Source organism: Erythrolamprus reginae, chromosome 2, assembly GCF_031021105.1.
Source record: "Erythrolamprus reginae isolate rEryReg1 chromosome 2, rEryReg1.hap1, whole genome shotgun sequence".
NCBI lineage: Eukaryota > Metazoa > Chordata > Lepidosauria > Squamata > Dipsadidae > Erythrolamprus > Erythrolamprus reginae.
The window spans coordinates 125,431,566-125,445,733 of NC_091951.1; the positions used below are offsets into that span (position 1 = coordinate 125,431,566).

Here is a 14,168-nt window from a genome sequence, read left to right on the forward strand (position 1 = left end):
CATAGCATTCTATAATATACATTCCTACCTTTTTGAAATCAAAAAGTTTCATTTATACTTTTCATTTCACTGTTCAAAAAGAACTATAAGCGCTCAGAGATCTAAGCATAGAGATGTCTGAACATGAGCCAGTACTATTGACATGACAAAGATACAGCATGAATATAAGCCGTGGCTTAAGATAATGTGCTGTATCTTCAGAGAAAACAGGAATTTATTCTTGAGCTAATACAAAAAAAAAAAACTCTTAAAAAAGGTTCATACAACCCATGCATAAAGTTATTTTTTTTAATTTTATAACGTTACAGGAAGAAAAGGTGTCACATCACTGTAATTCTTCTTTCTTTTTAGCCACTGAAATTGTGTACTGCATTACTAACCATCTGTAGAACATGAATGCTTCTTAGATACATGGCACACAACACAGAGTGTACAAAAAAGGATATACCAGAAAAAGAGAAGATATTTTATTCAAGAAATACAAATCGATGGTACCAGCCATCTCTGGAAGCCACTACCATGAGGCAATTAGGACATTAAACTTGAGTCTTTGCTCAGCACACCAGAAAAGAGTGTCATTATACACTGCCAGCTGCCTAGTGCACAATTGCTCAAAAGGAGGTTTCCAGTTTCTTGACATTCCCAGGATATGGAGAAGAGAGGCACAACGAAGGCCCTTGATCGAAGGCAATTTCATTTTTTCAGTTAAAGCCCCAGAAATAATTTGTATATCTTTGAGTTCAAATCAAAAATAAACAAAAATGCCCATTTAAGCTGACTTTCATCTTTGGCTTGATTTAACAACCAGGAAAGAAAAAGGGATCAAACAGATGCATTTTTACTATTCTCCACAAAAGCAATATTTGGATCTTCTGTTTAACAGCATAGTTTTGGTTTGCAAACTATCTGCACTATTTCCAGAAATATTTACCCCGTGACCTTAATCAGACGGCATGAACATAATTTTCATAGCTTGCTAATGCCATGTGGAAACCCATCACTGTTCAAATTTATTTATGAAGCAGGTTTTAAGGAAACCCCACCTCTACTTTTAGACTTTTTAGTTCTGTACATTTACCGATATACTTTCCAATATTCCACTCTCAAAATGAAATGGAGGGAAACAAAAGAGTTGAATTAAAGAATAAATAGTTCATGGCTACATCATTATTTTAAAAACCAGCCAACTAATCTTGGCAATATGGATGCTAGCCAATAAAAATTGCTAGTAGTAGTTTAATATTCTATTGCTTTGAGTAAAATGTTGAAAATGCAGATTGGTTTATTTCTGCATCTCCCATACACAGATTTCTTTCTGCTATTTGCATATTGTTTGGTAGAAATGGGTTTTTTAAAAACGTACTTGGGAGGCATTTGTAAGTGAAGCACATTGCTGGACTGATGAAGAAACTGCACTTCAAGGAAAGCAAACACTGTGAATGCACAATCATGTAAAAATATGAAACAAACATATGGATTGTTTGTGTTAGAACATCAAAGAATTTCAAGTGATGTATATGATTGTAACATTCAAAAGTATGCAAGAAAAAAAAATCAACACCAATGCCAATGCTTCCAATGCAGGTATGTGTATCTGTGTATACACATCACACCTATACACATAACTGTTGACATTAATTTATGTTTGGGTTTGGATGTTTAAAAAATGAAAGCACGTCTGTAAAACATTTTCTGCACCCTGTCAGTTGTTTATATCATGTGTTATCAAACAAACATTATCTCCCGATTAAATATATTGCTCTTATTATCTGTATATAAATTCTAATTATTTATGCAATGAATTGTGAAACCATAGGTGGAGGATGGGTAAATGAAGGCATTTACCCATCAACCTATATTTAAAACACACATTTTTTCTTATCAAATTATTTCTTAAACATCTCTTTAGAGATGAGAGAATTATGATTTCTATATGAACATTTCCTTAATCTTACTTTTTCTGCAGCATAGTGAAACACAGTGAATTTGTCTGTCTTATATTAATTTGTTGCCATGTTGTTGTACATAGCAATAGCACTTAGACTTATATACCTCTTCACAGTGCTTTGCATCCCTCTCTAAGCAGCTTACAGAGTCAACACATTGCCCCCAACAATCTGGGTCCCCATTTTATTGATCTCCGAAGGATGGAAGGCTGAGTCAACTTTGAGCCTAGTGAGATTCGATCTGCCAAACTGCTGGCACCCAGTGATCAGCAGAAGTAGCCTGTAATACTGAACTCTTAACCACTGCGCCACTGAGGCTCATAATTGAGTAGAAGTACTGCTACTCTCCTTTGTTTTTCAGAGTATTCCAGAACAAGCAAATTGTAAACTATCCATTAACTCTGAAGCATATAGTACTGACATCTTTGCCAGATAAGGGTGCAAACAGAGTTGCTATTGGATATATTTGTAGTTCTAATTCAATAGCAAAAGAATGTTAATTAGAAATGTTATGGGAATTTGATGTGGCTATTGGGGAAACTGTTTGCTTTTGATAACTCAGCCAAGTATTATATCTTTATAATATATACTACCTTACATTGGAGTGGAGAGGGAGGCAAATTTTATGGACAATGAGCTGGCAGTGAATCAGAATCTGGACTACATACAAATAGAGTTTAATACAGTGCTTGCTTGAACTTCTATTATTTCAGAATAACTGATTATCCTTGCAGATTAACAACATTAAGAGCCTATAGTAGTTGGCTTATTATTTTTAAGAGTGAGATGATAGAGGTGATGACATATTATAAACTTCTGTGGAGCAGAAAAAGAAAGAAATAATAGACTCACCAGACTCTTCCTTTGCTCTGAGAAACAATTTCAATTCAAAGTAAAAATTATTCATAATATGCGTGAATTAAAGTATCCCTTATTTATAAATCTTATATCAGTGCAAAAGAAGAAGTAATTAAATTATCATGCACCTGCCCCCAATTGATCTTTTGTTAGCGTTAACCAAATTCTAACTTTATGGATAATTCATTTTTTTTCTTTCAAAGTATTCCACTCTAATTGTAAGAATGGTATCCCTCATTTTTTAAGGAAATGTCTTGCAATGTGCCTTCCACGCTGATTCATAAGCATGTTAGAGAAAAATGATCACAGCATTTAAAAACATTGTCCCCGAGGAAAGCCCACTAGGGACTGTGGGAAATACAGAAACTATTCCAATGCATTCTGATGGTTGTTACTTCAGAGCAATATGGTTACTGATGAGCACTTTACAGCGGACTCTATTCCAGATGATGTTTTTACAAAATTAATACAGTAATTCTAATACATCTGTAATCATGTTGGGCAGCATTCTTGGGCAGCTGTTGAGGGTCTACAATTGAATTCTGATGCATCAGCACTGAAAAGCATTAACTTTGTTCTCTGAACAACAGGAAAGCTCTCTTATTCAATGAAGAGAAAAAGGAAAGAAAGCAGTGGATGTTCCGGGCAATTTGGATTTAATTGACAACACTCACGCAGGATAGATTTGCCTGTCATATTTTTCCTACAGAGAGTTGAGTGACTGCCAATGACAGGGAAGAGCTGGTGCTTTCTCCCTTTGTGCTGATTCCACCATTCCTATCCCCATATCTGTGGCAGTACTGTAAAAATAATACTTTAAATATACTGGGGGACAATCAAGAAATTTAATTTGACAAAAAGGGGCAATAGTTACAAAAACCATCAGACTATATATACTTTCATTTTTTCCTTAACAGGTGCACTTTTTCTTCCTTTTCTGAATAGTCCTGGGAAAAAAATAAAAAGTCCTAAATAATAATTCTTGATGTATAATCCTGTAACTTGCACAATATGTAGTGCATATTCCTTATCCAGGCACTGCCCATAAATGAAAATTCTAACATTGTAGAAATTTAAGTTTCACTTAAAGCACATCCAGACCGTGCTTCATATAGTCACAATATTAAAAAGAATCCCTAGTGATATACAGGATTTTGAATTCATTCAATGACTGTTGGGCTCTTAATATTAATGGAACACCAACAACGGTTTCAGGAAAAGGGAAACTTCATAATTTTTAAAAAGTTACTGTTTACTGAATATTTCTGTGAAAACATTTTAGTTACTAAATGACCCTAATCTAGATCAAACAGTAATAGATAATGGCTAGAAGAGTTATATAATGACACATGATACATTCATGTAAATATAAAAAATGATTTCTAAATGCAAAAAATCAGGGGATAATGCATGTTATATCTTTTATTTAAAAAATCAATTTAATTAAAAGTGGAAGTTCTGTAACTGTAAGGTCCAGGTGCATAAAGAAAAAATAAATTAGATTTGGTATTTAGCCAGCAAAAGTTGTATCAGAAATGATGACACTACCAAGCACATGACCATGCTAGAATCAAGAAGCAGACCCACTGACAGGCCCCACTTTAAAATAACATATTTGATTAATATGCCCATTGTTCTGATACAGTTGGTCACTGCCTTTCTCCAAATGTATTTATTATTCTAGAGAGAATCATTATTCTAGAGAGAATTTATTATTCTAGAGAGAGAATTGTTCAATGCACTCTTAAAAGGATATACTGGTGCCTACTTCCCTTAAGAATGTCTTACCTTCAGATTCTAAAGGGAAAATCCTGTATGATATTGCTACGGTTCACATTGAGCTCTAGATAAATGACAACATCATTTAAAATCTATCAACTATAAAAAGTTATAATCTATTTGCCACAGGCACTCTTTATACACTGTTAAATGTGTAAGTATGAACAGGTGTCATGGAAAATAAGAGCATTTTAAAAAAAATGTTCTTATTTAAATGTTTATGGGGTATATATGTTGCCTTTACAAACTAAATGAATCCAGTCTTAATGCAAGCTTCCATCTCTACAACTTATTTAGGGATTCAGGGAAAATAACATAAATATACATGCAATGCAGAATCCCCGAAAATGTACTTATGACTCTAATGGTATATTTGAAAGATCTAGTGTTATACAATCTATATTTTCACCTGCTAGTGAGGGTTTTTGCCCCCAATCCTTTCTCATAATTTTCTCTCATTTTGTGAACAATGGCAGTGTATGTGTGTCTTAAGTGTGAGTGTGCAAACATACGTATATTTAAATTGAGTAGGAATAAAAATCTCAGGCTTGATTATGGCAAGAAATACAAATTTCAATTGGTAAAAATGTTATCAAGCAAGATGAACTCCTATTAGAAAAGTTTATGAAACCAGCTTGTGCTTTTTCCTAATTAGTTCATTGCTATTTTTGAGGGTAAAGAAGGTTCAAAACTATTGTTTTAAACATCAGAGCTGAACCTATTAAATAAAAGATGTCCTGTGCCTTTAATATTCTCATGATGGTATACATTGAATAATTGATTTTTCAGCAATCATAATAGTGTACAATTATTTGATAGGCCCTTTTATTGGTGACAGGGATTTGTATGGTAAGTTTCCTTATAGTGGACAGCTTACAGTAGACAAGAAATTCTGTATTTAATAAGTTATTGCCTAATTTTTCAGAAGGCAGTATTTATACACCCTGAAGTCAGCCCTAGCAAATTTCTATTTGTCGCTAAATCGGAATGTACCAAAACGTTTAGTAAAACCTGAATTTAAGAACATACCATTATTGGAGAGTACTTCTAGTTCTTTGCTACTCATTATTAAGCAGGAGTCTTACTGAGTCGGTAAATAAAACCCTAATAGAAACAACTCCTATAAATATCACAGCATGCTAGATTAACCAGGGGAGCTACAATGATCAGCTGAACTATAAGTGACACTGATTTCATGAAACAGTTCGATTTGGTTTAATCCTTTAAAAAGTGCTTTTCACCTTCATGGATCAATACATCACTTACAGTTCAAAGCACAGTTTTAGCATTATCAACCTTGAATTTTAGACTCACTCTATCACAAACATTTTCCCATTTACTTTGTTAAGAGTGGTGTCAAGAAATACTAAATTGAACGAAACCCCCAAGGATAGTTTAGAAACAGGGACTGTGTGTTTATACATAAGGTTTGTGTGTGCGTATATTTGCTCATATATGTTTTTACCTAAATTCCATCACAGATGGAGGGTTTGCTGGTCTTTGCTTGGAACCAAACCATTTGCAGGAGAGAATGGAAAGTGAAAAAGTTCCCACATGATAGAAGAGCAGAGAAAGGAAAGAAGAGGCATATAGGCAAAAATCAGTCCTCCAAGACAGGGTTTGTTAAGGGCTGGCTCACAATTACTTGTACCACATAATCCCTTGGTATTTTCAGTTCCTCCAGTTTCATTTTGTCTGCAAGTGGCCGGCCTGAAAAAAACCATCGCTGACTTCTAGGTTCTACGCCTTCCACCGTGTGTAGTCGTCTCTTCATGTGATACACAGTGTCCATACTGCGGACCACAAGTTTGAGGTCTTTGCCTGTTGAGAGGCGTAAACGAAGCTGGCACTCGTGACCGGAGTTAGGCGGTGGATCCGGAAAATCCAGAGTCTCTAGATCACCCTTCTCTTCTATCATGTTGATAGGTGGGGCAAGGCAGTAGACAGGAAGCTGGTATCTGTTTCCCAGTTCATCATAGCACTCTGTCAGAGCACCTTTAGAAGAAAGGGGAGGGGAGGGGGAAGAAACCGAGTAAATAACATTTTTTTAAAAAAATTAAAGCAATGTGGCATTTCTTAAATCAATTTAAATTTCTTAAATTAATTTAATTTCTTGAATTTTTTTTAAGGCACATCATACAGAAGGCAACTTTTATCTTCTTCAGAAGTAGAAGTATTTTCTAGTATTAAAGTGTATGTAGATGTTATTTTTTGGGGACCGGGGGAGGTTAGCTTATCAATGGCAAGTTGAAAGCAATGAATGAAGTACAAACATATTGACCTTTGTCAAACTAGAGCTGTTAGAACATATAATATGTTAATGTCAGGACTTGCTCACCTACACAGGTTATTTTAATTTCTTTTTAGCATTACAGGAGTATTTATTAGATTCAGGGAATATGAATAGGCACAGTATTATCAATTACAGAAAATATATGTGCTAGAACACCCTTTATGTATTTAAGTGGCAATCTGTCATTCAAAGCTTGATTATAATCAGGCTCTGATTTACATATAAAGAAAAAAAGGTCACATTTCACAATGCTGAAATATATAAAATTATTGTACCATCTTAAAAATACATCATTGGTAGTTCTCGACTTACGATTATACCTGAGACCGGAGCTCCTGTTGCTTACCAATGTAATTGTAAACCAAATGCCCCGATTGTTAGGCATTTGTTTTACAACTACAACTCCTGCAACTTTCTGCTGGTTTCCCACAGCCAAGTTAATGGAGAAACTGTCAATCCCCAGGCAACTGATAAGCAGGCTGGCAGGCAGGTAAATGGAAACTGCTGGGTGGATGATGGAGGCAAGTGCAAGGGAGTGCGTGAGAGTTGAGGATGGTGTAAGGTAGCCATGGCAAGGCTTAGGGACAGAGTGTATGGGGGATGCAAGGGAGATGCAGTAAGATTGAAGAGAGTGCACAAGGGCGAGAGAAGTGCAGAGAGGCTCAAGAAGGGGAAAATTTATTACAACAAAATATAACCATCCCTGCCAGTTTCCCCACAGACTTTCTAGGGAAGCTGTCAGGTAGAGCCATGAATGGCAATCACATGATTGCAGAGTACTGCAACAAATTGCGAATGCGAGCCGGTTGCCAAGCACCCAGATAGCAATCATGTGACCATGGGAATGTTGTAATGGTAAGAATTCGGAAGACTGGTCATATTCATCAGACTTTCAGCACCATCATAATGTTCAGCTGTTGTTGAAAAAGTAGTAGTAAGTCTAAAATTATCTTTACTGTATTTATTATGTATGTATTACCGGTATTGATGCATTAATCTACTGATGCAAGATATTTCCTCTTAAATAGTCATGTATCTTACTAAATGTGTTTTAGGCTATAATATATATTATTATGTTTATTCAAAAGGTTTGAAATTTAAAATGATCATATCCTCCACATCCCCCTTTTCACACACACACACACACCCTTTTCACATGTATATATCCTCAGCACCTTTCATTTTAAAGATACTTTTTTTTTGAGGCGGGGGGAGGAACGACTTCAGAAAATAAAGACTATTCCAATACTGTTCTTAAACTTTGGTTTCTTTCCTGCTCTATTTCTAAAGATATGACATTTTGCTCTTGTTTGCTTTAAAAATATCTTACATGAGACAATATGGTGATCATAATAAGGTCCTCCTTATTATTGCATTATTATCTGGAGTTTTAAATATTTCTGTTGATAATTATTGAATAGGTTTTGATACCCACAGAACACTGAAAGTGACTAATCTATGAAGTAATAGGGGCCACCATATCATGTTAAATTCCTAGTAAAACAAATAATAATATCTATCATAAATATATGGCCTAAATTAATGAGATTTGCTATTACTGTATTAAAAATAAGGCTCCCCTAAATTTTGAAACATATGCTAGAGCTTCTAGTTGTTTGAATTTCTTCAATTATTGATTTTATTTGGCTCATCAACATTTAAGCCATCCAAAATGCCAAATAAGTTTAACGTTTCTTTCAATTTCTCTATTTTTATTGTTGTAAGCCACCTAGAGTAGCATGATAGGTAGCAAATATATTTAACAAATAAATAATAAAATAATACTGTGGGGAAAATGTAAAATGTGACAAGTAACAAAGCAGGGCTGAAACTGAATACTCAGCAGGTCTTTCGGTGAGCATAATTTTTTTCTGGAAAAGAATTTCAAGGAAGGAATATTAAGAAATATACACTGCTCAAAAAATAAAGGGAACACTTAAAATCAGAATATAACTTCAAGTAAATCAAACTTTTGTGAAATCACTGTCCACTTAGGAAGCAACATTGACAGTCAATTTCACATGCTGTTGTGCAAATGGAATAGTTGTGCAAATGAAATATTCAATGAGAATATTTCATTCATATCTAGGATGTGCTATTTGAGTGTTCCCTTTATATTTTTTGAGCAGTATATATTAAAACAAGGCAAACATGATTTTTATATAATCATTACGAGTTCTGAAATGAAGGTCAGCAATATGCTAAGATTTCTGAAAACATGTCACAAGGTCTAGGGCTGAATCTTGTTTTGCAATTAACAGAGATGCAATATACAAAATACATATACCTACTTGCTTTTGTTTATGTTTATACCATATCTATTATCTTGTACACATTCTGATAAGTAAGTAAGTAAGTAAGTAAGTAAGTAAGTAAGTAAGTAAGTAAGTAAGTAAGTAAATAAATAAATAAATAAATAAATAAATAAATTAAAATAAATGTATTTAATCAATGCACCAAGTAATATTCTATTGCAATGTTGGAGGTCCATTTCTTAGAGTAGGAATCCTCAAAGGTATGATATCATGACCCTCTAAAATGAATCTGGCAAACCATCTCAGAATAAAATGATCAGAATTAGGTTTGTGCAAGAAATTGTTTATTACAAGATACATAGCTCTTATCTATTTTAGGCTCTTCTATTACCATGAAACAAAGCTTTTTTTCATTTTAAATAGCTAGAAATAAAAAAAAATTGATAACATATTGAACTTCATTAACATATACACCTATACAGATACTCTAAAGATTTAGATATATAAGATTTTATGCCACACTGGAAATCACCAGCCATTGTTAACCTATCCATCTATCACTGTGTTGCTTGACAGATGGCCACACACTGAAAACTTATCATCTCCCAAGCGGTATTCCAGGTTTTGTTCCCCATTCTCTCAGCACAACATGAATGAGTTTTGTGTGGGCAAAACAGGAACTTTGTCAAAATTCAATCCAGAGTTGTGCCCTCTGCCTTGTCAGTACTAGGAAACAAGCATGAAAGTTTGGAACAATGTGTTCACTTTGCCTGAAGATAATCAGTTTTATTTTATTTTTTGTAGTTATCAGGGTTACACCTGAATTACAGTATACAATAAGATTAATGAGATTCTAGGTTAATAATAAAATAGTATCATCTCACCCTAAGATGACTTATAATGATTACATGAAAAGACAAGCTACAAATCTAACCATTTTGTTTTCCAGAACTAACTTCCTTCCTTCTTCCTTAAGTTTATACAGAGATCTGAGCTGTGGATATGTAACTTGTATTATAAATTCAGTGTCTTAATATTACGAGGACATTGTTCTCTGTTCCCTGAATCATATTTTAATGCTGATACATTAGCAATGTGGCTTTAAAATTAGCAAAAAACACCCCCATCTCTAGATTCTACTCAATTCCTATTAATCCTTAATGACTTATTAGATGCCTATTCAGTTTTGTACTAAAGATTATTTACCATTCTTACACTTTGTTGTGTTAAATACCTATTTATACACTTTTAATTTAATCTTGGAAAACACTATAAATGCATAACGTATCCGAAATTGAAGTTAATGTGGAAATGGTCATTGGATGCGGGAAAACATGAACTGCAATCCCATGAGCTAGATTTATTTCAGTCATGATTTACAGTTATTTAGTTATTATTTTCTCTGTTTCACATAGGTAAAATAATCATGACCGTACTCTCTCTTTCATCCGTTGGCCGCTCAGGTAGCTTTAGCAAAGAGAATATACACTGAATACAGGAAAAACCTCTCCCATCCCGGAAAGTATTTACTTGCCACCTGAGACATATGTCTATCTTGAGGGTTTTTCCCCCAAGGCATTGAGCACTAATAATGGCTTCTGCCTTAATGCTTTTAATGTTTCCAAACTGCTGCTCTATTGCTGTCCTAGAATATATACACATGAATTCTAGAACTGAGATGTATTACAGTATGTAAAATGAGTTTTACAATTTATAAGTCACATTCACTTCATGATTTGTAATGATGCAACAACTTTACATCATGAAAGTAAAGGAAGTTAATTCAGAAATTCTTCTTTACAAATACCCAGTATAAAACACACTTCTGTATATAAGCATGGTGGTGGTTTTCCAATCTCTGTTTGGTTCTTTGATAGCTTCAAAGTTTCAGTACCATCTATTATGCATCCTCCAACAAAGAAAAAAAATAGAGCCCTTGTGAGAAAGAGAAAAGGTTATCTATGTTGTTATAAGTCAGTGGAGACTTAAATTAAATGATTTAAATTAAATAAAAATAAAAATTCAACCATTAAAATCAGAACCATGTATGCCAGTCCATTGTTATTTAATAGTTTTTCGGTACGTAAAGCCTTTTTAGTCTGAACTTCAAATGTAATTATAGTTAAATAATTTGTTTTTAGTTTTTAAGATGTCCACTGTACAGTACTGGCATTCTAACAGATATTTTGATTATATATTTCTGAATATAACTACTTTTTCTTTAAAATGATAAAACTGTCAAAACCCATAATCACCAAATTTGCTTACAAATCCAGCAGTTTATGAAGCTGTTATCCCCCATATAGATGAAATGCTGTGTATTTAACAGTGAATAATGAATTTCAGGACATTTCCTAATTACTGGAACCACTGGTAAATCAAACTAAAATTCCTGTGTGCAATAAAAACAGTAAATTGCTCCCATTCCCACCACTGTTAGACGTCAGAAGATGGCTTTCTCTTTGCAGCAGGGAACGATTTTTCCCACCTCATGTTTTATGAGAATGCTCACAAAAATGCAAATATATATCTAATTAATTCTACATCATGTTTGTGTGTAATTTATCATTCTGATTGCTACATCTAATTTCCCTGGCAGGATATTAGTGCAATATTATCAGCTTCAAAAGCTAACAGCTGTGCCATTTTATTAAGCTTTTCCCCCTCCTGTTTATATCATGGAAGATCAACTCAAAAGTCTTTAAAGCACATTCCTGTTCTTTTCAGATAATTAATTTACATGGAATTAAGTTTGTGATCATTCAACCAAATAAGCACAATCAACCATCATTTATCTTAAGAAGAAGCAAATAAAGATTTATAATCTCTACCGTGTTTCCCTGAAAATAAGACCTTGTCTTATATTTTTTTGAACCCTGAAATAAGCGCTTGGCCTTATTGCCATGCATTCAAAAGCCTGATTGTGCCTATTATCAGTGGATGTCTTCTTTTGGGGAAAAGAGGGTAGAAACCTTACAAAGTGCATCTACAAATCATGAGATAGTTAAAAATGTCAGAACTATTTGTGAAATCTCCATAGAATTTCAGCATTTTTATTAAAGCCTAATTTTAATTATTAAGAGCCCTGGATACTATTCAGTATAACATTGGGAGAAATATTCCTTGTGTACACTTTATTACAAAAATAAACAATACTAATGAAACAATTTATTATTTTATTTCTTATAGTACAACAAAATAAAGTTTGTCTCAGGATTCCAACTAGCCTAAGAAGCTTACTAACAGAAAAAATAAATAGGAATGTCAATTCATTTTTCTAATCCCCATAGCAGTAAATTATATACTTTAATTGCTATAACTCACTTTCCATTTAAGACAATTCTCAAGGTAAGTAATAAAATCCTGCATCAACATGATTAAAATTTGAAATTATGAATAATAACAGTAACCCATTATTATTTTTAAAATTCAACAGTCTGATATACCATGATCAGATCTGTCACTTTGACAGTACCTGAACTTTATTGCAGGAGTCAGCAATGTAGAGCAGATGGCCTGCCTCCTGTCTTCACAGATTCATGTCTCTCCAGAACTCCCTCTTAGTTGCCATCAATTTGCAGTAACAATGCCAAGCTGTTATGATTTGTGGCAAGGTAGGCACAGCTGAAATTCTGCTGCAGAAGAATTAGAAAGATTCCCTGACTTCTAAAATAGCTACTTGCTATTTGGAGAAGGGCAAAGTTTGCTGTTGATTGCTTACTAGATGCTTAGTATACTATCACGATGTGAAGAACCCTTGAGAAATTCCTGTATTACAAGAATCTCCATTGTATAAACATAAAATTTCTCTTGCAATCATTATAAAATCGATGGACTTTTTGTTGCTTCTATCTTTTCTCCGTTAGTTAATGACACTGGAGTGCTTACCAGCTATGCTGTTGTTTTTGGAGACTGCCCTTTCTTTTTCATAGGCATATAAGGAATGTAATCTCACCTACTAGAAGATACATAAAGTTCAGACATGCTGTATTTATCAGAGAGATGTTGAGTGAATAATTATAGAATCAAAATTATTTGATAGAAAATGAGCTGAAAATGATCAATGCCAGCCTCTGGCTCATCTTGGAGTGAAAAAGGATTGGACTTGGTTAAAATTTTAATGGTTTTAATAAATTATATATGTTTAATGTTTTTAATGATTTCTGTGGGCTTTAAAAAAAAATTCAATCTTCTAAGCTGCCTAAAGTCATGGCAGGGAGATTGATGGCTAAATAAATTTAATAATATTTATCAAATTTAGAACTAACTGTCTCACACGGAGCGTCTCTGGACAGTGTAAAATTAAACACATAAATAATGTATAAAGTATTAGATTTCAATAGGATGCAGTTAAAAGAAGAATAGAATTAAAGTTTAAAAGGTGGGGGAGGGTCTCTAAGACGCTAACCTACTCCAAGTTTGTCTGCTTCTCTGAGAGTCACAAGTTGGGCAGAGCCAAGTGTTTGAACTCTTTTGGAAACGCAGGAACATGGGAGCCCACCTCATGTCTTAGGAGAGGATATTCTAAAGCAGGGCTGTCAATCTCCTGGTCCGCAGGCAAGAAACACCATGTCCTGGCCACGCCCATGCCTCATTGGCGCCCACGCCCTGTGACAATGTGAGTTTGACATATCGATATACATAGATATTTAGCTGTTTCAGATTCAGGATTAGCTGGCAGCTGCCGGAGAGCTTGGGTACTATAACTATGACAGAATAAAACCCCAAACCCTCCTGGTCCCTTGATACTCGCTCGATCGCCATGATATCAAGAAGGTGGGAGATTCTGCTTTTGTGAGTTGGTCGACACAGGGCATTGGACAAATCGGTTTGGGGGTGTAGTGAGGAAGTTTATGTTATGTACAGCCCCGGAAATATCGTGCCCAACACCCATCTGTCAGAGAAGGTAGTTTCCCAAGAGGTGGCGAAATGTTGCCTGCCACTGATGGGAGTGTGTTGGGAGGAGTCACTTTGAATGGCAAAAGCCTCTGGAGACTGCTCCCTTGAAGGAGCACCTTGGCTGCTGGTACTGGCGGT

The 14,168-nt window shown here is 34.4% G+C and overlaps 1 protein-coding gene across 3 annotated transcripts in view; it reads right to left on the reverse strand.

Moving 5' to 3' along the window:
* Window positions 1-445: 445 nt before the first annotated feature.
* The window catches only part of UBTD2 (ubiquitin domain containing 2), a 73,507-nt gene continuing 59,784 nt past the window's right edge, over window positions 446-14,168 (reverse strand). For all 3 annotated transcript variants that reach the window (XM_070739419.1, XM_070739418.1, XM_070739420.1), the window contains one exon: window positions 446-6,578. In XM_070739419.1, coding sequence (XP_070595520.1) covers window positions 6,184-6,578 — 395 coding nt within the window. In that variant the 3' untranslated portion in view covers window positions 446-6,183. The remainder of the gene's footprint in view (window positions 6,579-14,168) is intronic.